At 39.6% G+C, this 27671-nt stretch overlaps 1 protein-coding gene across 1 annotated transcript; it reads right to left on the bottom strand.

The window, feature by feature from the left end:
* Positions 1–11435: 11435 nt before the first annotated feature.
* FGA (fibrinogen alpha chain) lies at positions 11436–20958 on the bottom strand. Its single transcript, XM_014072136.2, has 6 exons — positions 20834–20958; positions 18460–18603; positions 16328–16511; positions 14421–14566; positions 13006–13849; positions 11436–12620 (listed from the first exon to the last, which is right to left on the bottom strand). Exons 1-6 carry the CDS (start codon positions 20882–20884, stop codon positions 11911–11913), a joined length of 2079 nt encoding a protein of 692 aa, XP_013927611.2. The 5' UTR covers positions 20885–20958; the 3' UTR covers positions 11436–11910.
* Positions 20959–27671: the final 6713 nt, after the last annotated feature.

The following is a 27671-nucleotide window of genomic DNA, read 5'->3' as shown; positions in this document are numbered from 1 at the left end:
AATGGGAGCTTAAACACTGATACATACCCATCACATTATTTCCATTGAATGTTGTGCAAATCAACAAAAAACTCTGACAAAGTCATTAAAAGCTTGAGATAAAAATAATTTTAAAAACCCAGCTAAAATGTATTTAGCCATAGCTACATTCACAAAGTATTCCTCGTTGTTACATATAGTTCCCTTTCAATTGGAATTCTATCAAACACTTTCCCAGGCACATACCATATAATAGTTTAAATCTCTTGCAGCTTTTGTAGGGCTTTATTTTTGCATTCCTGCTACTATTCCTTTTATATTGAAGAACAGTATTTAAAATTCTTCCAGTCATGAGGCCTCGATGCAATCTTATATGTTGAACAAATTATGCCCACTTTCCTCTGGCAAAGCACATTACTATTTTAATATTTTTCCAATTACTATTTCTTTGGATATTTCACCTGAAGTCTTATCATTCTATAGCATTTATTATTTCCTATTCATCCCTTTTTAAAGCAGAGTAAGTAAGTAAGTAAGTAAGTAAGTAAGTAAGTAAGTAAGTAAGTAAGTAAATAAATCTTTATTACGGTCAAAGACCAGCAATACACATTAGTTTTTACAACATGTTAAAAAGTACTGACATTTAGATATAATTAAAAAGTATTGACATTAAAAGTAGAAAATAACATACATGTTCTCAGATTGTTCGGGTCACTCCCTGGTTTACCTGGGTACAATGCTGTTAAGTATAGGATAGAAACGGTTCCACCACAAACCGCGGTAGACTAAAGCGCGCTCGACGAAAGCGCATACGTGACGTCATCACAGCGCAACGAAAACAGCACACTGTGAGCGGTAAACTTAAAATTAACGCGTAAATCTAAACCTAACCCCCCCAAACCTAACCCTAAACCTAATCCTAAGCCTAACCCTTAACCTAACACTAAACCTAACCCTAACCCTAACCCTAACCCTTACCTTTATGTGAATCAGCTTGCTTTAAAAGCGCTTTTTAAAGCGCCCTTTTTTCTCCGCGGTCGTATTTGTCGCGCTGCTGATGACGTCAGGTATGCACTTTAATCGGGTGAGCTTTAGTGGACCGCGGTTTTGACGGGTCACGGATAGAAACTAATTACCTTATTTTCAATTCCATTCTTCAGTACATCACTCTCGTTTTCATATAGATCCTTAAACTAATTGTTCATTTCAGATTCATCCCAACTTTTTTCATTTTTGAAAAAAAATCAATTTAGTTTCTGGATGTTTATTTATCTCCCCATTTTGGTCCTTATTCATCTTGTTTTCACCCATTCATTGCATCTCTCAGAAGAATAATTGTTCTGCTACTTCATCTTCAATTGTTTTCCAAAATTTCTTCCATTTCTCATTATCATCACTCATTGGAGTGTAACTAACATCACCTATGGATTCTTATTTCCTTATACGTATACTATAGCCAAATTACCTATATACATTTTAGCCCTTTCATTCATAATTAAAACTACTATCCCTTCACTTCCCTACCTCTATTAATCATTTCCACTCCATGGGTTCAGACAACATTAAGATCTAGTCATTGAGTTTCCATGGTTCAAATAGACCTGAAGTTGGGTTTTGTCAAAATTCAGACACTTAACCAATATAATATTCTACATCTGAGTTTGTTTGGGGGTCTTTGTAAAAGATTTTGTCAAAGACTACTTAAAAAGTTCATGCATACAGTATATGTTAATATGCTCTTATGTGCATATTTTATTGAAATCCTCAAAAAAATCTAGAAGGCAAGACAGCTTTATCTTTGGAAAAAACATGTAGTTTTCTTTGAAGAAAGCTTGTTCTTTGATGTTTGTACTTATTTTTATTGTATATTAACAATTTTTATAACAGATGTTGAATTAGCAGCTTGCTTATTATTTCTTTAGCAACCCCTTTAAAAACCAGAGGCATATTGTTGTTGTTGTTTTTAAAAAAAGATCAGCTATTCATATTTAAATTATTGAAAGAGTTTTGAAAGAATATCATTTGGACCTATGAACCAATTTGTTTTTAGTTTAGCAGCCCCTGTGATTTATAACTTCACCCCTTACCTTTATTTGTCTCAATCCAATCTTTTACCTAAAAAAATTAGCTTAGGAACAAAAATGCCTGTATGTTCTGGTTAGAAACAGAAAAAGGAGCAGGAATGCAGAATTGTGAACAAGAATTTGTCATTAGTGGGCTAGATATTAGAGGAAATCCAAGTCTCTTTTAAGTGTTTGAAAGCTAGCTATGCATAGGTTCTAAATGAACATTATGCTCAGTTGGAAACTATTGGTTATCTATTATGGTTATCTATTATGCCACCAACTCTATTGTGATTCCTAGGTTAAAAAAACCTTTTTGTTCTCTGGCATTTTTGAGGAGAAGGTGTAATGGGCAAAATGGGAACCACAAAGCTTGTGACTGTTCAAGGGACCCTTTTCAACCTTTAAAACTTCTGAAAGTTGCTTTGTCCCTACAGAGTTTGGGAAGCCCTTGAAGTGGCATGTAAAATCTGGATTTGGCCTTAACCTGGCAGAAATGGTACAGTTGTTATGATACGACAGCTGGTTTATAATTGTGCAGTTGGTAATTGAGAAGAAGTGCTTATATATAGATTACCATTTGTCCATAGTTGCTGCCACGCAGAAGCATGTCTTAACTGAACTTATTGTTTTAACTGATTGGAAAGTTTTTGGAGTTTACTTTTCTGCAAATATTAAGCAACAGGGTTTTGCAAAGTAACCTTTGAATTTCTGGCTTGTCTTTGTCATGTGTACATCACCTCTGCCCTAATATTTGAAGTGGGCCTTAGTATTAACTTTGCAGTAGCCATGGTTCTTTTAAACATGATTTTCTGAGAAAGTCACAATTGATGGCGATCCTACAATACCCTAAGCCAAAACAAAACATGTTATAGATATGTATGAACATAGCTAATCCTTGACTCATAAAGGATTGGATGGATGTCCTTGAACATCAAAGATAAATGGCTTCTTTTCACAAGGGCCAAGACTCCGTAATATATTTTCATTTAATCTAGGATTTGTACTTGTGGGAATAGACCTAGGTGACCAGAAATCCCGCTTTTGGCGGGAGAGTCCCGATTTTTAACAATTTGTCCCGTGGCGTTTTTAAAAAGTCCCGATTTTTGGAAAGAATGCATGACAAGCTAGGGAACGGCGGGAGAACGGGAAGGGAATATACCAGTGACGTGCGGTGACGTTTATGGCTGGTGAGGCAAAAAGAAAGAAAGCGGCTTTTGGCTGCTGTCAAGAAAGAGGCTTTTGGCTGCTCCACCTCTAATGGTGGACATACCGCCAGAGCGGCCAAAAGCCTCTTTCTTGAAGGCGCTGTCAAGAAAGAGGCTTTTGGCTGCTCCAGCAGTATGTCCGCCATACACACAGACACACACAGACACACAGACACACAGACACACCAAAGAATCCCAGACAGAAAAAAACAAGCAGCTTCCCCACCATGGGCTTTGTTCTTAACCAACAGTGGGCAAAGGGAATAGAGAGAGGCGGTGGCGAGGCTGCCTTTTGCGGGGAGAGCAGGAGCTTGGCCAACCCCAGAAAGGTGCCCGGGGCTGGGAAATAAAGTGCCAGCCCTGGGGCTTGGAAATAAAGTGCCAGCCTGCACTCCAGCAGAGCCGTGTAAAACACACACACACACACACACACACACACACACACACACACACACACACACACACAACTTATAATAATATAGACCAAATTTTTAATCAAGAATCCCCCCCCCCCCGGTCAATGTTGTCCCGCTTTACAAATGTTAAAATCTGGTCACCTTAGAATAGATCTAAAACATTCCATTCTCTATACCAGTGTTTTTCAACCTTGGCAACTTGAAGATGTCTGGACTTCAACTCCCAGAATTCCCCAGCCAGCATTCGCTGGCTGGGGAATTCTGGGAGTTGAAGTGCAGACATCTTCAAGTTGCCAAGGTTGAAAAACACTGCTCTATGCTACTATTCCTTGTGGTTCTGGATTCAGTCTGTACTCTGGAGCAGGGAAATGAGAGAAGGGAAGAGCCAGGAGACTCTAAGGAAAAATAGCAGACCTCAACAAGGCCAGATCCTGGTGACTGGTGTCATCTGTAATCCACCCAGTTAACTGGCCTGTATATTTAAGTCAATGCCTAAGGCCTAATTCCAAGTCCTTTCCACATTAGACATTAATATAGCACAAAAGATAGAGCTTCCTTGGTTCAGCCTGACTTCTAAAATATCCTTTAGGGATTAACTGACAGTTTTGTTGCTATTTGTTCTTTATAGGGCATTTTGCCCATCAGTTTCCGTTAGCAATTTGCGGCTGAATAAAATATTAATTCCTGATTATTACTACCTTGAGTACAGTAGATATTAAATAGAAGTGGCAACAAAAGCTGTGGGTTATAGATGCCAGTGTACAGAGGCATAGTGTTCTGATATTATAGGTAGTCCTTGACTTATGACCACAATTGAGCCCAACATTTCTGTTCCTATGTGAGACATTTGTTACGTGAGTTTTGCCCTATTATCTGACCTTTCCTGCCACAGTTCTAAGTGAATCCCTGCAGTTGTTAAGTTAGTACAGGTAGTACTTGACTAACAACAGTATAAGCCTGTATAAGTTAAATCTCAAGATTTGTTGAATTTATCAGAGCTTGAGTTTAAAGATGATTGTTTCCTAATAAAGGAGTATCATGCTTTTGCGTGGCATGACAAAACCGCGCTTGACTAAAGCGCGCCCGATTAAACCGCGTCGCTGACATCATCAACAGGGCGACAACAGTGAGCGCGGAGAAAGAAGGGCGCTTTAAATAGTGCTTTGAAAGCAAGCCGATTCAACTTAAGGTAAGGTTAGGTTTAGGGTTAGGTTTAGGGTTAGGTTAAGGGTTAGGGTTAGGTTAAGGGTTAGGGTTAGGTTTAGGGTTAGGTTAAGGATTAGGGTTAGGTTTAGGGTTAGGTTAAGGGTTAGGATTAGGATTAGGATTAGGTTTAGGGTTAGGTTAACGGTTAGGTTTAGGGTTAGGTTAAGGGTTAGGGTTAGGGTTAGGTTTAGGATTAGGTTTAGGGGGGTTAGGTTTAGGGGTTAATTTTAGGTGTTGCGTTTACAGCGTGCTTCTGTCTCCGCGCTGTTGTCGCCCTGTGATGACATCAGCTACGCGGTTTCGTCGAGCGCGCTTTAGTCGAACGCGGTTTTGTGGTGGAACCATGCTTTTTGTTGCTAAATGATCATCTGCAAATAACTGGGCATTGGTGGGAAGAAAATGTGTAAGATGCAATGGACAAAATGGGCAAATTTCCCAATATATAAGGGTAGGATTTGCACTACGATGCTATTGCATGCATTTTATAATAATTTCAAATCCATGCCAATAACCAAAATATGCGATAACATACAAAATGCTAAGGAAACTAGGTTGATCACCAACAATTTCAAAATAATCACATATCTAATAATTTTTGCTTAATGGGTTTTAAGATTTTCCTTAAAATTGAATAATTTTCATTAAATACACTTGAGTGTTTAATAGCTAAGTGACTAAGAGCTAATCTGATAATTCTATCAATTTTTTTAAAATCAGCTGTTGATTGTCTCTGTGTATTATAAATATGGAATATAAAAGCTGTCTTTTTTCAAACAACTACTTTAAAATGTACGTTGTGTAATCCTGTACTATGTGCTGCTACCATATTTATTCAGCTGGGGCAACTGAAAACTATATATTAGTCTTCACAAAGTGTTTTGGTTGTTTTCTTTATATTGTGATTACATTAGATTCTCATTTACAAGAAGCTACTGCTGCAACTTATTGTTGTTTTTAGATTACAATTTGAGATACAGAGATAGACTGTTTGCTTTGCTGTTTTAAAAGTCAGAACAAACTTGCAACACCATTTGTGAAAAAAATACTTTTAAATGAACAACCAGAGGAACTGGTTGGCTTCCCCTTCAATATTGCTTATATTTGGTCAAAAGTCTCTGTTCCCGGTGCTATGTGCAAAGGCATTCTGATATGAGAGTCACCGAGAGGTGGCCTTGGCTCATCTGATAGATACAGCAGGATATTTCACCACTGTTTGTATAAACCCAGCAAGGCAAACAATGCAAGTTAGCATCTCTGGCTAAATAAATAACTTGGTAAATGAATGAAAAACCAAGGAAGAACAAAATGCCTACCAACATCTTTACCTCCACTTCTGTTTACATTTTAGTGACCATTCAAAGTTAGAACATCACTGAAAAAAGTGACTTATGACCATTATTCACATTTATGACTGTTGCAGCGTCCCCATGGTGACTTGAACAAAATTCAAGCAGTTGGTAACTGACTCATTTTTATGGTGTTTGCAGTATCATGTGGTCATGTGATCTCCTTCTGTGAGCTTCTGACAAGCAAAGTCAATGGATAAATCAGATTCACTTAACACACCTGTAACTAACTTAACAACTGCCGTGATTCATATTTTAATCTGAGCACTGAGGAGCCAGGAGCCAATTTAAGCCAACCAACTTTGTTAACAGAACCAGTAACTAACAACGCAAACAGTCCCTCTGACAGCTTTTTATACCCGAGCAATTCTCCCGCCGGCCAGGTGTTGTGTCGGAACCAATAGGATTGCTCCTATCTTTGATGGACACCCGGCAGTCGTAAAAGTGAGGACATCTTCCTCCCAGACCATGCAAGCATAGTCTTTTTAAGTAAGCGGGCTGACGGTGGCTCTGCTATGAACGCCTCAGTTTTAGTGGGGGCGCTGGAGAAGGAACATGGCCAAGATTGTCCTCAGCTGCAGGCCTTGTCGTGATGTCATCAGCTGGACCCTTCCCATTGGTTGGCCATCCGGACTCCACAGCATTGGTCTTTCACCGAGAATGCTTCGGGAGGTTGACGCGGTGGTTCCTGTAACACAGTTGTGGCTGGCATGCGGCGGTAGGATTTTGAACTTGGCTCGACAAGGGGGTTGGTTGAGTGACTTCCTCAGTAGTTGGAATGTGAACTGGGTAAGGCAACGGAGATAGTCTGGTGGGTACACTGGATTTCGGTTGGTCACATTGCTGCAGCTGATCAATGTGTCACCGCCACATCAGTCCATCCTCTAATCAGACCCTATAAGAACAGGGCCTGGTTACCTCTGTTATTATATCTGGCACTCATTTCGGGTCCCCTACACAATTCCTAGTGAATACCCAGTCCCCAGGTGTAAAACTCCATGTTTTTTCCTATTCCCTCCTGCGACATATATGCTGCATACATTGGGTGCAGTCTGTCCAGTACAGATTGCAGTTGTCGGCCCAACAGGAGCTCGGCTGGACTTTTTCCTGACTCTGGGCAGGGAGTTATGTGTTGTATGAACATATAGCGGTTGAGTTTATCAGGTAAATGTCCAGACCCCATCCTACCCAGGGCGTCCTTAGCTGAACTCACTGCTTGCTCCACCCTGCCATTACTGGCAGGGTGGTATGGAGCCACCATGGCATGGCGAAGGCCTGGAACACTGCCGAGGTTAGCTGCGGTCCATTGTCAGACACAATGGTGTCTGGGAAGCCACACGTTGCAAAAAGGCCCTGTAATGCTCGACAGTAGCTTCCGCCATACTGGAATGCATGGGTGTTAACTCCACCCACGTAGAAAAGGCATCCACTACTACCAGTACCATGTGGGCTTGAACTGGCCCTGCAAAATCCAAATGGATTCCGGACCAGGGACCACAGGGCAGCTCACCCTCCCTGGGGGTGGCAGTGGCTGGTGCAGTCCTGGATGATTGACAGGGCTGGCAGCAGAGCACCCACTCCGCAATAGCTTCATCCATTTTGGGCCACCAGACATAGCTGAGCCCCAAAGACTTCATGTGCACTATGCCTTGGTGGCCCTCATGGAGGAAACTAAGAATCGACTGGCAGAGTGGTGAGGACATCACTACCCTGCTGCCCCACAATAGGCAATCCCTTACTACAGACAATTCAAGCTGTCTTCTGTAATATGATAGGAAAGCAGCAGGCACTCAATTTCCTGGCCAACCCCTGCGAACCCAATCTAGCACTTTGGAAATGATAGGGTCTCTTTTAGAGTGGCTGGCAATATCAGACACAGTGAGGGGCAGGTCCTCCTGATACTGCATGAGAACAGCCGAAGAAGTTAACAGGTATTTTAACAGCCACAAATGCCTTTGCTTTGTGGCTGCCCCATTTCCAGGCAGCTGAACTATCCAGCAGCCTGTGCAAAGGCTTGGCAACTGAAGCCTTATGCGGCAAGAACATGGCACAGAAGTGAAGCAACCCTAAAAAGGTTTGCAGTTCTAACTTGCTTGTAGGAACAAGGGCCAATTTAACGGCCTCCAATTTCGCAGGGCTGGATGGATTCCCTTAGCATCAATCAAGTACCCAAGAAAATCTACTGTATGCACCATTTTTGTCTTTGCAGATAGCACTCAAATCTCTCAATGAATACCTATAAAGCCGAGGTGATGCAGTGGTTAGAGTGCAGTACTGCAGGCCCACTTCAGCTGACTGTTATCTGCAGTTCAGCGGTTCAAATCTCACTGGCTCAAGGTTGACTCAGCCTTCCATCCTTCCGAGGTGGGTGAAATGAGGACTCAGACTGTGGGGGTGATATGCTGACTCTGTAAACCGCTTAGAGTGGGCTGAAAGCCCTATGAAGCGGTATATAAGTCTGCTATTGCTATTGCTACCTCCCAAGACTCCTGCCCTGGAACGAACGCTGTGAACTGGGGGAACGGCTGCCATTATTATCAGGAACAGTTTTTCCCTGAGGTAAATCTGACCCCTAATGCTCAGAGGTGGATCGTGGTGGCTGCTTCAACAGAAGGATCCCACCTTTGTCACCAGTATATTAATCTGAGCACTGTGGAGACAGGAGACAGTTTAAGCCAACAAACTTTATTAACAGAACCAGTAACTAACAACGCAAATGGTCCCTCTGACAGCTTTTTATACCTGAGCTGTCAGAGGAATAGCCAATCAGAGCTCTGCAATTCTCCCGCCGGCCGGGAGTTGCATTGGAACCAATAGCATTGCTCTTATCTTTGACGGACACCCGGCAGTTGTAAAAGTGAGGACTTAACAATTCACTTAACAACTATGGCAAGAAAGGTCATAAAATGAGATAAAACTCACTTAAATGTCTCTTAGCAACATCAATTTTGGGCACAATTGTGGTCATAAGTTGAGAACTATTTGTATCATGGTTGTTAAGTGAATGTGGCTTCCCCATTGACTTTACGTGTCAGAAGGTTATAACAGGTGTTCACGTGATCTTGAAACACTGAAACTGTGATAAATACGAGTCAGTTGCCAAGCATCTGAATTCTGATCACGTGACCATGGGGATCCTGCAATGGTCGTAAGTGTGAAAAATGGCCGTAAGTCACTTTTTTCACTGCCATTGTAACTTCAGTCACTAAATGAACTATTTAAAGTTGAGGACTACCAGTACTCCATTTCTACATATCAGGGAAGAATCACAGAAAAACTGTGTTCCAAATCCCTGATTCAGGAAAGTGTTATTCCAAAGGCATAGAGAGATGAAATTAGGATTAATAAAACACACATTCTGTGTCTGTTTCCATAGGAAGAATGGGAGTCTATGGCTGATTTGTCCCAAATCCAGGCTAAAACAATTAAATGTTGTGGCCCGCCAGTGGCCAGCAGAATTAGCAGCAGATTCGGACAATGAGGAGGTTGGGGAGAAACATGAGCCAATCCTGGAGTCTGGGGAAGGATCTGATGAGGGTTCTTCGTCAAAGGCGGTGGGGGGGCAGAGCCGTATGCCAGTTATCAGCTGCCTTCAGAGTCAGACTTCAGTGAGGCAGGCAGACAAAGAGCTGGAGCCTGTTCCCAGTGTGTGCATACGCAGAGTTACCAGACGAAGGGAACAACTAAAGATCACGGGTTGTCTTGGAAATAAGGATAGACAATGAATGGCCCCTCTCAGAGGAAATAAAAGAGGAGTGAAAGGGGAGTGGAGTTTGCAGGAAACAATTAGTTCACTAATTGGTTGGTGACCCTCTGAGACTCCTTGCCAAGTTCGGCAGATATCGGCCTGCCAGTTCTCAAGCCAGATAAGGTCTGTGTCTGTAAATCCTCCTTTGAAAGACTGGCTGGGAATGAGCAGAATTCACTGTAAATTAATAAAGGTTTTTTTTGCTGGGACAAGGAGTTTGGGAAGGCTCTTGGGAAGCCTCGGTCAGAACATTAAGATAAACAGTCATCTCCATGAACATCTGCAACCTATCTTACAGTATCGCCCTCCAAAAAAATATTTTGGAGTGGGCAGTATATTTGGTGAAAACCTTGAGATCCAGGAAATGATTATTGAGTTGAGGACAGTGAAATTACAAGACCATTCCATCATCATTCTCTTGATCCATCCAGTCAGCCTTTCCTAGCTATCTCAAATAAATCAAGACAGATAAGGGTCAAGTAAGCATGTGATAAGGGAGCGGTGATAAGTGGTTATGGCCTCAGAAGCTGAAAATGTTCCCATGCAATTAGAGAAGATGGTGACTCATTGCCCACCACAGTACAACGGTGTTCACATCAGTATGAAGTTGAACAAAATGGGCACCCATGTTTCCCAATAGGTCTTTGAGAACTCCAAAATTGTTTTTTTTTTCTGAATGGTGCTTGAACATCTTGGAGCAGGGGTGTCAAATGCAATTTCGTGGAGGGCCACATCAGAGTTCTGTTCGACCTTGGGGGGGGGGCACGTGGCCAGCATGATGTCACTTGTGTCCGGGGGGAGGGGTACCTCCTGCAACCCTCTGCCAGCAAAAATGAAGCTCGGGAGGACCATGCACAGCCCACCCAAGCTCCATTTTTACTGGCAGAGGGATCATGGGATGGTTTTTTTGCTGTTTTCAGGGTGGATCCTTGGACCAGATCTAAGCACCCCATGGACCAAATCTGCCCCCCAGGCCTTGAGTTTGACACCTCTGCCTTAGAGGCTTCTTGTGCAGTTACTTGAGAATCTAATGGAAGTCATCATAATTTTTTTTAGTGTTGAAGATTATTATATTTCCTCAGTGAATATTTAACTATTATAGTATGAGGTAGCTTCTGGTAGATTTCCTATGTAATTGTAGGTGTCCCTATAATATTGTTTTATTACATTGATAATATATGTTCCTGTACCATTTCAAAATTTTGTCTTAACGATAATTTCTTTCTAAGAAGATTTTACTTTTCTCATCCTACTTATGCAATAATAAAAGTACAAATCTGCTTCTTTCCACTTTCCCTCTAGTTTTCTTCCATATACTGTATATAACTATAAGGGTCATTCTTTGCACTCTCAATATTTTTCCACTGAAATGGTTTAAAATCTGGTTTCATTGTAATTCTTCACACAGTTACAACTTATAGAGAGCCTTCCTTTTTATTTTGCAAAATAAGTTAAATACACCAGAAAAATTTATTAGAAGGAATCTGTTTATTTTGTTTAATAAGTAGGTATCACTCAGTTGCATTCAGATAGGAAAGAAAGAAAGAAAGAAACATACACACACATACACACATAGGTTTGAGGTATATATTCAGTGGTGAGATTCAAATTTGTTTACTATTGGTTCTGTCGGCTTGGCTTTGTGGGTGTGGTATGGTTTTATGGGCATGGCTTGGTGGGCGTGGCCGGGGAAGGATACTGTAAAATCTCCATTCCCTTCCCACTCCAGGGGAAGGATACTGTAACATCTCCATTTCCTCCCGATCAGCTGGGACTTGGGAGGCAGAGAATAGATGGGGGCAGGGCCAGTCAGAGGTGGCATTTACCTGTTTGCCGAACTACTCAAAATTTCCACTACCGGTTCTGTAGAACTGGTCAGAACCTGCTGAATACCACTTCTGTATATATTATTTTGAAAGTTGGATTAAATTTTAGGACTGGTATCTAGTCGGTTTCCACTGGCCGAATTTTCATTCTCACAACTTTGAGAGAGTAATCTGATGGCCGAAAGGGTAACCAAATCACTCCATTTTCAATCTCATAAGGAACATTGTTCCTTGGATCATACTGACCACCTGAGTAGTAAATACCATTGAGATTAGCAGCTTGGCAGTTGTTATACCACCAGCCACCTCCATACACCTCAGCACAATTCTCCTCCCACTGATCACTGTCTCGGTCATATGTACTAAATTTCATGCTAGTGTGAGATGTATATTCAGTGCCATCTTCCTCTGATCCTCTGATCAGGGCATCCCCTGCTGTCCCCTTGTAATTGGAGACTCTGAGTCTATAACCTTCTGATTCAGAACCTATGTTTATATTATATTCTGCATAAACTTTATCACCCTCCCAATCTTCTAGTTCAACCCGAAGAACAGTATCTTTCTGGGTCAGGATATGGAGATTTTCATTGCCCAACCAGAATTCTCCCCTCCCTTTGACATCCAAGCTGCCGAAACCTTTCTTGTAGTCTTCCCAGGTCCGGTTAAAATTCAATGACCCATCCAATCTCTGTTGGATCAGAAGCCATCCTCCCAAAGTAGTCTCTTGGTCGCAATAAACTGAAAAAACCTTAGCGGATCCTGCTGGCGTGATTCTGAAAATGCCACTTTGGGCACCAGAAGTGTGTTTTTGGTGGATATCCTCACAGTCTAAAAAAACAAAGTTGATCAAGTTGACAGAAGTTTTCAATTAAGTTTTATTACAAGCTCACAGGTATCCAACAGTAATATTGCTGAAGTCAACTGTCTACACTCAATGTTGTGCTACATTGGAAAGACATCTTTGCATCGTCCCCCCACCCGAAAAGTACATTTGATTTAAATTTATTACCTCTCGTAGTCTGTATGGATCTGCCTTGCTAACCAATGACTCATGATAAAAGCTCAATGTACCCCACCTTTCTTAATTGGCAACAAACAGACACATGGCTTTCATTAACTGAACAATGTCATGGATTGCAGTATTTGTGTCAGTTTGGTTGCAAACTTCATTTTCGCTCCCTCCACAATTATTTTCCATGAACTGGATGGATACCTGTCCCGATGTTGCCTTTCCCAAGCTTCTCCTCTGCATTGAAGCTTTGTTCTTCTAAACCAGTGTTACGCTCTGTATTTTCATCATGTTGTATTTCTTCTGTTTCAATGACTCTTGACTTGGTCCCTATTATTGTCTTGGTGTGGCCTCCCTGGGAGAAATGGTCAAATCTTGAGAAGTCATCAAATTCGTCCTCCCCTATTTCTGAAAAAGGATCCCCTTCCTGTGTTTTTGTGTGGCTAAATGTTAAGGTTCCGGAATCTGCCTCTGGATGATGGGGAACGAAATCATGAGAGCCACTTCCGCCGGCGCCACTACTGATAGCTTCTTTAATGAAACCTTCCAAATGAGAACAGTCGGAACCATCCGGAGTTTTATATTCTTCAACGGTCTCTTCTCGTAAACCACCAGGCCCACGAATGATTTTTGTAGTGGTGGTTTTGATACATGTATGGCTGGTACGAACATCAGTAGAAGGTCTTATTATTGCTTTACTTATAGGCGGTTTTCCAAACACTCCTGCTTCGGGAGCAGCATATTTGGGATCTGCTGAGGATCCTTTAGGATCTTCCAATACTACCTTAAACAACTTTATAGTGTCAAGTAAGCTTACTTCCTGTTCAGTCAGAGCAGCAGATTTATAGCGAATGGGAGCAGGGGAGTCCTTCACTTCTGTTATTTTCAGTGTCTTGAGGGGAACGCCTTCTTCTTCTGACACCATTTTAATGGCATTAACTTGTACGAGCTGCTTCTGTATGTTTGTATAACTCTCTGTGTCCACATTGTAGTTGAAAACATGAGCACACGATCCTTTGCAGGCACGTATCTTTATATCAATGTCCACCTAGGCCATAAGGATTCAGGGGGGGAGGGGGGGAAATGTAGAAATTTGTAAGTAGACATTGATTCCTAAATCTCCCTGAATTGTAACCCTAGTTGCTGCCCCATAAGATTAAAAATAAGGAACACTTGTAAAGGCCATAAATGTAAATCGGCCCCTTGCAATCATTGAATTACATGTGGCTTCATTTCACATGACTCTATATAATTTGAAAAGTCCTCTGCAAACGAAGTGCAGATTTTAAATAGCTTTTCCCTGGCAGTCTGCTAAGACTATAGCTCATCCATGTTAATGCTGATTCACATTTTTGGTCTTATCTACCAACAGATTATTTAATATAGTAAAATAACATAGTAAAATGTTGCTGCTTTGAAACAGGAAGGAAGGGAGGGAGGGAGGGAGAGAAGGAGGGAGATTATTAATCGTACAATTTTTTTCCCCCTAATCTCGCAGTGGTTGCTGAAACTGCCTCATTCATTGAAACATCTAACTAATAAAAAGGTGCACTGGGAAATATTTGTTCCAGCATTTTAAAATAGATACATCTTAAAAAAACAACAACAAGACAACTCACCTCTAAACGTTTCAATTCTCCAACTTGATTATGGATTGAGTTCTGCAAGGTTTTAATCCTGTCTACTTTTTCAGCAACTCGCTGTTTCAGTGTCACCAATCTCCTTCTTAGATCATCAGATATTTGCCCATAGTTCTTATTTAATTCTGTAATAAAAGAAATTAGTACAGTGTAGCCGCAGCCCTTCATAAAGTGTGACTTAAAAAAAATTTGCATTAACCAAAGCTACACAGCCTTCCCAGTCTTATGCTTTTAAAATTAGATGAAGCCACCTGTATAACAGTCAGTACGACTATATATGTGTTTGCAAGATTGGATAGAGATTTAGAGATGGAATCAGGGGTGGACTGCTGGGGGTTTGCAGGGATTCGGAAGAACCTCTAGCTAAGATTCAGTGCAGTTCAGAGAATCCCCAAATCCCACTCCTGGCTGGCCCCACTCACCCTGCCCTGCCCCTCCCAGGAGTCCCCAAGTGGCCCATTTTGTATGCAGGTAAATGCAGGGCGTGCCCAGAGGTTTGGGGAGGGCAAAAAACCACACCTACTGGAAGTTCAGGAAGGCTGAAAACAGGATTGTTTCCAACCTCCGGAGCCTGGGGAGGCCGTTTCCGCCATCCCGGAGGCTTGAGGAAAGCCTCCGGAGTCCGGGGAGGGCAAAAACACCTCCGCGTCATGGTGCAGGAAGACAACTAAGTCACATCCACCATGGCCACCCCCACCCAGCAACCAGGCAGAAAACCCCTTGCTAAAATTTTTGAAGCCCACCCCTGGATAGAATACTATATCTGCAATTCCTCCTTAATGTTGTTTCCTGAACTGCACAGTCTATCATCCCAAAGAATTATCTCCCAGTCATTGTGGTTCCAATTAATATTGGACTACATTGTCATTTGTAATATTGGAGTACACCATTGTTAATGTTTATGTTTTAGGTGCATCCTATCAAATACTGAGAGGGTAGCTTAGAAACATATTAAGCATGCGTAATTTGGAACTGGATTTCCTGCCTTTCCTCTTAATCTTAATACTAACCCAAATGTTCAAGAGATGGCACTGGAAAATTAATATATGCATGAAATCATGACAAATAATTTTCAGAAGGAAAATGAAAAAAAATAATGTACTGGAAGAAATACTTTTCTAAGATTTGGTTAAGTAATTGGTAAAAACATTTTTGTGATATGGAAAATACCCAAAACAGCCCAGAATTAGATAATAATGCTTTTTACCAATTTATGTCAAAAAGTTTCAATTCTGAGGTAAAACAAATATATATTTTAAAAGAAATAGCTAACGGTATTTAAACTCAATTATTTTATGTAGTAACCTTCCCAGTCTGCTCTCCAGATACATTGAAGATAGAGAATTCAAAGAATTTCAATTTTAAATTACAGAAATACAGATTAACAGAGTTGGAAGGGACCTTGTAGGTCATCTAGTCCAACCCCTGCCTAAGCAGGAGACTCTACACCATTCCTGACTGATGGCAGTCCAGTTTCTTGTTGAAAGCTTCCAGTGATGAAGTTCCCACAACTTCTGAAGACAAACTGTTCCATTGGATTGTTCTCACTGTCAGAAAATGTCTCATTTCCAGGTTGAATGTCTCCTTGTTCACTTTCCATCTATTATTCCTTGTCTGGCCTTCAGGTACTTTGGAAAATAACTTGACCCACTCCTCTCTGTGGCAGACCCTCAAGTATTGCTATCAGATCTCCCCTGGTCCTTCTCTTCACTAGACTAGCCATGCCCAGTTCCTGCAACCTTTCATGTATGTTTTAGGCTCCAGTCCACTCATCATCTTGGTTGCTCTTCTCTGTACTCTTTCTAGAGTCTCAACAACTTTTTATAGCATGGTGGCCAATTTTATAGGCATTTTTAAAATCTTCATATAACTGGGATTAAACTCACCTTGTTCACTGGGCAGATATCTTTCCAGATAATTAAAAATTTCCTGTTTCAAATTATTAGATGACTTGTAACTATTTTGGTTATCCGAAAGCGCCTTCTTAATGTTTTCTATCCTGTTTTGAAAATCTTGATTTGCTTCATCTATCAGTCCTTGCATCCTACATCCTGAGGGACATTTAATGCCCTAAATAACAGAAACAAAGTAAAAGAACACATAAAGTAATTGACAAATAATTTACATATTTTCAGATGTTAGAAAGTATAGGTAGTCTCAGGTTATGGAAACAATCAGAACCAGAATTTTGGTCGCTAAGCAATGTGGTTAAGCGAGTCCTGTGCCATGGTCATTAAGTGAAATATTAAGTGAATCCAGCTTTAGACTGACATTTCTACTCAGTCATTGTGGTTTACAATAGCTTACCATATTGTCAGAGGTGGGTTCCTACCAGTTTGCACCTATTCGGTAGAACCAGTTGGTCAACCGGTTAGAAGAGATTCCACCAGTGGACCCGGAAAGCAGGCCACACCTACAGAAGAGGTTCCAAATTTTTTTTGAAACCCACCACTAGTCCTTGGATATGATTATTCTATACTATCAAGCTCATATTTATAAAACTCAGTGCCTCTGAGAAAGGTAAGGATGACTACTACGTTTGTGGTGCAATCAGAACATTGCGTGTGTTGAAGTTGTTTTAACGTAAACCAAAGATGCCTTTTAAAAAACAAGTTTACATCATATTCTTATGCATGCCAGTGCTGTGTGTGAGGTAATTTAAGGTGGTTCTGACAAGTGTCGTCGGCATCTTCATATCCGGTCACATGGGCGGCAAGCCACTCCCATACAGTCACATGGGCGGCAAGCCACTCCCACAAAGGAGGCCACACCCACAGAGTAGGTTCAAACAATTTTTGAAACCCACCACTGCGTATTGTGTGCACCCAAACTGAGGTAAAAAACTTCTTGTACAGATTTGTATAATTTATGCTCATTTACTCAAAAGTAACTCTTTTGTATTAATTAACTTTTTGTGCAACAGCAATGACTCCCTTATCCCCTCTCAATCCACAAATTAATATTTTTGTGGAAATGCACAAGTCAGTATGGCTGTGTTCTTCATGTGATGACTATTTTTTGAAGTTCTGCAAAAAAAAATAAAAAAAAAATCTAAAAATCTACTTTCTGGTTAGTTATTTTTTCTACTCGGGAGAGGAAAACAATTACAGGTAGTCCTTGATTTATGACTACAATGGAGCCCAAAATCTATGTTGCTAAGCGAGACATTTGTTAAGTGAATTTTGCCCCATTGTACCACCTTCCTTGCCACAGTTGTTAAGTGAATCACTGCAGTTCTTAAATTAGTAACACAGTTGTTAAATGAATGACACTGAAACTGTCATAATTGTGAGTTACTTGTCAAGCATCCAGATGCAAATCACATGACCATGGGGATGCTGCAACGGTCATAAGTGTGGGAAATGGTATTAAGACACTTTTTACAGAGCTGTTGTAGCTTCAAATAGTCACTAAGTAAAGTCAAGACTACCTGTAGTTTAAAAAAATCTATGATGGGGCAATCCAGAATAAATACGTAGATTTATTAAATTCCATTCCTTTCTTCTCTTGTGTGGCAAAGAAGGTATTATACTCCAGTTTACTCCAGTTTTTCTTCTGGACTAATTAAATAACTTGATTCCTTCTCTGCTAGTACTAACAAAACACTTATAAGCCAATGATCAGGTTAAGTGTGCTGCAACTGGCTTTCTCTTAGTAAAGTTAGCGGAACTATGGCCTGAAGTGTTCCTAATCAAGCCATTTCCAAAAAATGTTTCTTTAATGCTTTGTTTTGATTAGTTTGGTTAACTTAGAACAACATTTTCCAACCAGGAGCTTTCTACAGGGGCTTTCTACAGGAGACAACTACTGAATTACAAATATGTTTCTCTGCTGTATTGAGCCTATTATATCTAATACAGTGTTTCTCAACCTTGGCCCACTTGAAGTCCGGTGGACTTCAAGCTGGCCAAGGTTGACAAACACTGATCTAATATATTACAATGGGGAGAAATAGCTGTTTTGCATGAGAAACAACATGATTAGTCTGCCATTGGCTTTCTGTTGTCTTTTGGCTTACCCAATGCTCATCGCCACATATTGGCCAATCCTTATCAGATTTGCAGTCACCTTGAGCTTGATGCTCTACTATTCTGGGACCACGTATTATTTCTTCTTCAACTCCTCCTCTAACTTCTTCTAAGGTAGATTCAGCACTGGTCACCTGTGATGAAATAAATAAAGGAGGGTAAAAAAGAGACTAAATTAAGGCTGAAATGAAAGGCTGAAAACTCACACAGTAATAATTTCTTTTATAAATAATCCATAGCTTTTTAGTTGATAAAAAATAATTTGCTAAAAATAATCAACTACATTTAGACCAGTGTTTCTCAACCTTGGCAACTTGAAGATGGTATTCGCTGGCTGGGGAATTCTGGGAGTTGAAGTCCGGACATCTTCAAGTTGCCAAGGTTGAGAAACACTGATTTAGACACTTGCTTCAGACTCACGAACTATTCATTTGTCAATAAATAGGTAACAATCATTCAAAGAAACAAAATGCATGAAGTCTCAAAGAGAGCCTCCATCTCTGGCAATAGGTGCCTACTTCCTAACTTTCTAAATATGGATTGATTGAGTGATTAATTTCACTACTCCCAAAAAAATTCCCCTTTCCTATAAATAGATGACGTTACATTAGAATTGTTTGATTAGGGCCCATGGAAGCACACAGTAACATCTAATCAGGTTTAATTTAAATCCCATTGATTTCAATAGGATTTCAATGTAGGTCACTTGTTTGGGTTCAGGCCACAAGTGTTTTTAGTGGTAAATTAACATATTACAAAATATATTAAACCTTATGAGTTGGATATCGAAATTAGCAATTGCAATACAGATTGCAATACAAGTGTGCTAGATAGCTCAACTTGACTCTCCATTTAATTAGAAGACATATTTAATTTATGTCATGGAACTTTAAATTGTGAAGTGAATAGATTGATATACAGAGAAATTCTTCCTTAATATTAGCTATTATAGTAAAAATAGAAAAACAGAACCTTAAATGAAGAACAGCTTTCTATGTTTAGATGCTGATTACATCAAAATGCACATAAACTTATCAGAAGTATTACAGTATTACAATACTGTAAACATTCTGATAAATTCATGTGCATTTATATAAGCAGTATATAGTTTATTTTAAATACAAATAATCTCTAACTTCAAACCAAAGGATTTTCAAATATTATTATAAAAGTGGTTTATAATACAAATCATGATATCACTAATTACTCTGAACTGGGGCTATTCCTAGAACTATGTTGTTTCTGATGTAACTGAAGATCATGTCCTATGAATAGGATCATTGGATTATTGATAACAAGTGATTAAACCTAAAATAAAAGATTAAAATCAGTAATATTCTATCCATCTTCTTCAAACGTTACCAGGGATTACACTTTTACAGCAGCCGTTTAAATGACTGTAATATGCTGTCTATCCAAGTTCCACTGTCCCATCTTTTTTCTTTAGAATACAGCAGAAATCTTTGACATCAATGGGACTTCTAAGTAGTCAAATATTCCCTGTTTCCCATAAAATAAGACCTCCCTGGATAATAAGCCCAATCAGGCTTTTGACCGCATGGACTAAAATAAGCCCTCCACCGAAAATATTACAACATAGCAGCAGCCATGAGGTGACTCTTTTTGCCTCCTTCTGCACCTCAAAAATAATAAGACCTCCCCCAAAATAAGGCCAAGTGGGTATTTCGGGGTCCAAAGAAAATAAGACCCGGTCTTATTTTCAGGGAAACATGGTAGTTTTACAATATTAGTTTTACACTAATGCATTTGTACTGCCCTTGTATGAGCCTGATAATTGTATGAAAAAATGTAAGCACGTAAAAAGATTTCTCTTTATTAATATTATACATAACATGTTCAAAAACGTCATCTGGTTTTTGTATAAAAATATAAGAGAAATGCATATGAATAGTGTATGCTGTATTTTTAGTCAAATATTTATAAAGCCCCCACAGTTTCTAAACAAGCAAGATGATAAATAGCCTCCGTGAGCATTTAAAAACACAAAGCCACATCAAGATATGGGCTGAATCCCAACATTCTTCTGGAGTCTCCATCCACTCTCCAGAGATCGAATTATTTATTCCATGCAAGTCATGGAACATAAATAGGAGCTAAATGTGGCAGCGACATTTTTTTCACATGTGCATACAAAGCTAAATATTAATTTTATCAACAAACTTCCAACTTGGTCCAAGAATTATACCGCCACTAAGAGAATATTTGAAGTGGACAGGCTGTTGTTCTTGATCGAATTATAGTGTATTTGATAGTGAAGGGATGAAATATGTCGCTGCAAGTAATGAAAAGAACACAAATCAATATAATCAGTAAAGAAAAAAACTAGATAAAATATATTCATACCAAGGCGATGCTGAAGGACAGTAGCGCACAGAGAATTCTTAGTGGAAACATCTTCAGAAAGGTATGGCTGTGGCCCAAAGGAATAGCCTTCACTTGGGCATTTTTGGTTCTATTTCTATCTTTGTTTTGTCAATCCTCCTCCCCTTCCTTCATTAATGATTAGTTTCCTTCTGTTTACACGGGCATGTTGCAATCTCTGAGTTTGGTGACCCAGAAACTCTTGCCCAAACTCTTGTTTTTTTTTTGACAGTCTAGTTGCTCAATGCTAGCAAACATGGAAGGCAAATCCTGGTTGCTCCAACCATATTCCTGGAACTGAGAATGTCTAAAGGTTGAAATGAGTCATTTCAAGGTAAATTGTAGAGAGGAATCCAACGTTAAGCACAAAGCAATTGCAATGACAAACAGATGCTATTTCTTGCATTAGAGGAGTACGTTGCAGAAGAACATTTGTTCTCTATCTTTTATATCGCACTGTAATGTTTGGATTTCTGGAAGGGAAAAAACATTTGTACAAATTCTGGAAGATTTATCTACCCCACACCTTTTTTTCTGTCTGTCTGACTCCTTATCCCTCTGTCCCCTCCCTCTTCATGAGGGAGGTCCCATGGCCCCTATGAGACTATGATGGAAGAAGTGAAAACCCACAAACACCCTTTTTTTGGAGTGGATCTCTTGAATGCCATCTCAGATTAAAAAGGATCAAATTTAACATGAGATTTAAAAAGTTATATATCTGGGAAGGGGGGGGGAGGAGTTATATATTTCCCTCTCCACGAAGTTGGGTAAGATGGAGTCAAATCTAACTATATCTGGGTTAGCTAAGTAAATTATTTGCAATAACAAGGAACAAGTTTTTTATATTTCCCATGCAACCCAGTTAAGTTTGGCACATCGATAGGATTGTTTTCCATTTCTATTCATATTGACATACATTCCTCTCTACCCCAAAGGTGGTTCTTAAAAGGCAGTTGGGCTTCCATTGTTTTTTTTTCCTTTGAAAACATTTCACTTCTCAATCAAGAAGCTTCTTTAGTTCTGACTGAATGGTGGGTAATAGAAGGCTTTACGATTATTGCAGTCATCTGAAGGTTAGCCTTTCACACTCTGAAGGTCAGTAGTTAGCTCTCTGAGAGTTGTTGAAGCCACATTGCTGGAATATCTGAAAAGCTCAGGAGGATTTTCAACCAACACAACATTCATGCAAACTTCAAACCCAAGAATACACAAAGGCAAAACTTTGCCCACACCAAGGATAAAACACCTGGGCACAAATAGAACAATCTGATATGTACAGTACTTTTCAGTGAGATATTTGGAGTTAAGATCTGTACATTGTGGAAACAAAGCAGCCACTTCACAAACACATGGCATAACATATAGGAGAACAAACCGAAGAGGGCAAGCTTAGACAATCCATCTGGATTTAAAAGAGAAAGGTCACTCTTTTGAAGACAGCAAACTCTACATTTTGGACAAAGAGGACCACTGGTTTGAAAGAGGGGTTTAAGAGACCATCTATGTTAAAATGGAACTGTCCCCTCTTGGCATTGAAGAGGGATATGATACCGCCTATTTCCTGTCTGCAATACAGTCCTTTCATCAGTTCCAAGAAGGTTCCACACATATTTGCATTCTGATTCAGGTGATTCTGAGGGTACAGATCAGTGGTGGGTTTCAAAATTTTATAGAACCTCTTCCGTAGGTGTGGCCTGCTTTGTGGGAGTGGCTTGCCAGTCATGTGACTGGGTGGGAGTGGCTTGCCAGCCATGTGACCGGGTCGGAGTGGTCAACTTGTAAAATGTGGTGAAGCTCACTTAACAACGTTCTTGCTTAGCAACCAAAATGTTGGCTCAGAAACTCTGGCGTTTGAAGCACGCAAGTCTTAAAGCTGTCAAGTTACAAGAGCCTTGCACCCCTAACCCTTTAAGAAAAAAACCCCAGGGGTGTTCAAACTTGGCAGCTTTAAGACTTGTGGACTTCAACTCCCAGAATTCCTCCTTTCACTCTTCATCTTGATGATGTGCGGACGGGTGGGGGGGAGGGAGCTGGAACCGGTTCTAAACAGCAATGTAGATTTGTGGAACCTCTTCTATAGAAGTGGTTAGAACTGGCAGGAACCCACCTCTGATACAGATAAACTCCCAAGTGGCCTCAACGACTCTCAGAGAGCTAATAACTGACCTTCTGAAGGTTAATGAGCTGTGTATTACCTATGGATTGTTGCTCTTTGAGCTCAGACCTCATGTTAATTTATTTCAGGAGCATTTAGTATGCATGTAAAAAAGAATGGGACCAAATACAGAATGTTGACATGTGTGCCTGTGAGATGGAAGAAGCACCATGGCATAACTATAGCAGAGTTTCACAATCTTTTTGCTTTGTGGACCTGTGGTGGGGGAAGAGGGGATGGTTCTATGTGGCTGGCGGGCAAGCACATGCATGTGCAGTGGGCACGCGCATCTGTCACTCATACAAATGGAGCAGGTGCCCATGTGCTCGTCCTCTGCTTGTGTGACTGAGGATGTGCACAAGTGGGGATTCATGTGCACACACTCACCCACCATTTCCTGATTCCAAAAGTCTCAAGGCCTGGTAGTGGGCTGCAGCCTTGGGGTTAGGGACCCCTGCTATAGCACGTCTGCAACTCATAACAGGATACTATAACTAAATATATATATATATATATATATATATATATATATATATATATATATATATATATATATATATATATATATATATATATATATATATATATATATATATATATATATATATATATATATATATATATATATATATATATATATATATATATATATATATGAATGGTGCCAAAGAACCAGAAGCATGGAACCGTCAGAGGAATTTGAGATGGGACTCCAATAATGATAATGATTATAATTAAAAATTTGAAGTTCAATTTCAATACAGATTAAAAAATGAAGATCTGATAAAAGCAATAGCACCAGAAGAAGACTACAAATATTTGGGAATTTTGGAAGCTTTCAATTTATTACAGAATCAACTGAAAGAAAATACCATAGTTTTCAGAGTACAAGATGCACCTCTTTCCCCCCCAAAAAAGGGTGAAAATCTGGGTGGGTCTTTTACACTGAATATAGCATTTTTGGCCTCCCAGAACCCCACCCCCTTAGCAAAAATGGACGTGCATAGGCTTTGGAAGGCCTGCAAAGTGCTCCTGGGGGCTGGGGAGGACAAAAACAAACAAAAAATGGGCCCTTTTTTGCCCTTTTTTGATGACATTAATGGTGGAACCATAACACCATTCAAAATGTCATCAATGTCATCAAAATCTGGGTCATACCTTGATATAATACACTGCTGGAATGATTAACTGGACACATGTGAAAGGTTGGTAGTTCAAGACCTAAGTTACAAGTGACAGGGGGAGGTCCCATTACTTGCTTAACTCCTGCCAATCTAGCAGTTTGAAAGCACATGCTAATAGATAAATAGGTACCACTTTGGTGGGAATGTAACAGTGTTCTAGAAATGGTGGTAGACTTTAGGATAAACCCTCCCATACTTTCACCTCTTACAATACTAGACAACATAATATCAACAGTGGAGACCAAGGTGGCGCAGTGGTTAAATGCAGCACTGCAGGCTACTGCTAGATCAGCAGTTCAGCGGTTCAAATCTCACCGGCTCAGGGTTGACTCAGCCTTCCATCCTTCCGAGGTGGGTAAAATGAGGACCCAGATTGTTGGGGGCAATATGCTGACTCTCTGTAAACCGCTTAGAGAGGGCTGAAAGCCCTATGAAGCGGTATATAAGTCTACTGCTATTGCTATTATTCTTGGTTCTATCATATCTCAAGACCTAAAATGGGCACCTATCATCAAAAATGTCATTTAAAAACCACAACAAAGATTGCTCTTTCTGCGCCAACTCAGGAAGCTCAAACTGCCGAAGGAGCTGCTGATACAGTTCTACAGAGAAAATATTGAGTCTATTATCTGCACCTCTATAACTGTCTGGTTTAATTCTGCAACCCAACAAGACAAACATAGATTTCAACGGATAATTAGAAAACACAATTACTACCAACATGTCTTCCATTGAGGATCTGTATACTGCATGAGTCAAAAAGAAGGCCCTGAAAATATTTACAGACCACTCACATCCTGGACACAATTTGTTTCAACTCCTACCCTCAAAACGACTCTATAGAGCAATGCACAGCAAGACAACTAGACACAAGAACAGTTTTTTACCAAACACCATCACTGTGTTAAACAAATAATTCCCTCACCACTGTCAAACTATTCACTAAGGCTGCATTACTATTACTATTAGTCTTCTCATCGTTCCTATCACCCATCTCCTCCCACTTATGACTGCATGACTATAACTGTGTTGCTTGTATCCTTACCATTTATATTGATATTGATTGTTTCCCGATTGCTTATTTGTATCCTATGACTATCATTAAGTGTTGTACCTTATGATTCTTGATGAATGTATCTTGTCTTTCTATGTACACTGAGATCATATGCACCAAAGACAAATTGCTTGTGTGTCCAATCACACTTGGCCAATAAAGAATTCTATTCTATTCTATTCTATTCTATTCTATTCTATTCTATTCTATTCTATTCTATTCTATTCTACTCTACTCTACTCTACTCTACTCTACTCTACTCTACGTGCCTCGCATATAGTCATGCTGACCACATATCTACAGAATTGTCTTTGGACAACACTGGCTCCCTCAGCTGTGAATCAGAGATGAACACTGCCCTCTAGAGTCAGGCACAACTGATAGGGGAATCCTTTACCTTTTTATATTTCTGAAAGGACTGTTTGAACCCCATAAAGTTAGTCTACCTAGCCTTGTAGTATCAATGCTAATATTGGCAATAGATGTCCAGTTAGTTAGGGTCAGGTATAATCTATACTTTGATGACTTCTTCGGCTTCAAGCTTTTGTTCATTTCTTTGATGGTAAAGATTACTCTATATCAGACACTTGATGTTAAGGGATTCAGAGCACCATTGTTTGGGATTTCATAAACAAGATACTATTATCATTAATGATAGGTGTAATATATGGCTGAAAAGTGACTCATTAAAAACAGAGTCAGGAAAACAGCAACTAAATGTGTTCCTTATATGTCCACTTGCCCAGCAAACACAGGCAAAGATTTAATGTGAAGCTGAAAGCCAATATTTACCATATCATATGGTATAGTACCATATCATAGATAAGTCCTAACCTTGTTTTTTTTAAAGGTATATGGTATGTTCCTTTCAATTCATATCCAAGGACATTGTAGAATGAGCCGAGGTGGCGCAGTGGTTAAATTCAGCACTGCAGTTCAGCAGTTTGGCTGTTCAAATCCCACCAGGCTCAAGGTTGACTCAGCCTTCCATCCTTCCGAGGTGGGTAAAATGAGGACCCAGATTGTTGTTGGGGGCAATATGCTGACTCTGTAAACCGCTTAGAGAGGGCTGAAAGCCCTATGAAGCGGTATATAAGCCTAACTATTGCTAACTATTGCTAGAACAATTATTGAACACATGTTGGCTTTAAAGTGACCTATTAGTATGATACTATTAATATTTATAATTTTAGATCATAAAGGTACATTAGTTCATACAAAGAATCTAATTTGCCAGTTTATTTTCCATTCCCCTTAATTTCTGTGTTATATATTTGTTTTCACTATCCTGAATATTTGGAGCCATCTGAAAACTGAAAACTTGATCACAAGCAGAGAAAACAACTGTAGTCCTTTTTAGATCAGAAAATATTTTTGAAATTGGCTCGAAGTTAAGCAGCTCCTTGAAATTAGACTATTGCAATTTGCGCTACTTGGGGCTGTCTTTGAAATTTTATCTGAAAGCTGCAGCTGGGAGAGATTTCAATCAATACTTGCTGGCTGATGGAAACTGAATTCATACTATAATACCTATATTGAGGTTACATTGGTTGCCAATAGTTTTCAGAATTCACTTGTTCTGTTGGTTACTAAAAATTCCTACTTGGTATGGCTTCATTTCCCTTGGGGATTTTTAACCTTTAATAACATCTACCCATTGGTGAAGTCTTTCTTCGAGGAATTCCTTTTCTATAAGTGGTGAGAAATGCAGAAGGACAAAAGACCAAGTATAGACTTGTTGTCTTGCTGTCCCCTAATTATATATGAATTTTCCCCAGAAGTTCCAATTGGTTTCCATTCTTCTAAGTTTTAGGAAAACAGTTAAAACAGTCTTCCTCTGTTTGGTATCCAGAAATTAAGTGGTTTATTGATTTATGTTGGTTTTTGTTGACATATTGTATTTTATATCTAATATGATAACTGTTTTTCAATCTGTGTGTTTTTTTTTTAATTGATTTTGTATTGTGATAGCGATATGTATTTTGATATTATGTGCTTATACTAGCATAGACTAGTATACAAATTTGATAATAAATTAAGCAATGTACATTCCATTCATAGGATATGAAAACAAATAAAAAAATCTACATGATGGTTTAGCACAAACATGTCAATCCATTCTATGTTTTTGCATATAGTTTTGAAATAAATCTATTTGCAAATAAAGTTTTGAAAACTTTTTTTTTATTCCTGTTAATTGCATTCCTGTTAAAAGCCCTTAAAAAGGGAACCAAAGCTGAGTATCACCATTGAATTTTACCTTATTTGGCAACACCTTGATGATCTGAATTGATACCAATGCTTCTGAAACAATGAGTTAGCTGGAAAGAGGGGGTTGCATCTCTCTCTCTCTGTGTTTAATATTTAATCAATTATACATACTCTGTGTGTGTGTGTGTGTGTGGTGTGTGTGTGTGATGTGATGTG

This window comes from Thamnophis sirtalis, unplaced genomic scaffold, assembly GCF_051295495.1.
Source record: "Thamnophis sirtalis isolate CommonGarterSnake01/CBP01778 unplaced genomic scaffold, rThaSir2_p1.2 scaffold_10, whole genome shotgun sequence".
NCBI classification, from domain to species: Eukaryota; Metazoa; Chordata; class Lepidosauria; order Squamata; family Natricidae; genus Thamnophis; species Thamnophis sirtalis.
The sequence above is the reverse complement of the archived record's forward strand: the minus strand, read 5'-3'. Positions and strand labels throughout refer to the sequence as shown.

Excerpts from the sequence above, each read along its gene's own strand:
- FGA (XM_014072136.2), bottom strand. The coding sequence starts at position 20,884 with ATGTTTCCACTAAGAATTCTCTGTGCGCTACTGTCCTTCAGCATCGCC. Across the intron at positions 18,604-20,833 it reads TGTCCTTCAGCATCGCCTTG|GTGACCAGTGCTGAATCTAC; the intron begins GTATGAATATAT and ends ATTTCATCACAG. Across the intron at positions 13,850-14,420 it reads GAGAATTGAAACGTTTAGAG|GTGGACATTGATATAAAGAT; the intron begins GTGAGTTGTCTT and ends CTTATGGCCTAG.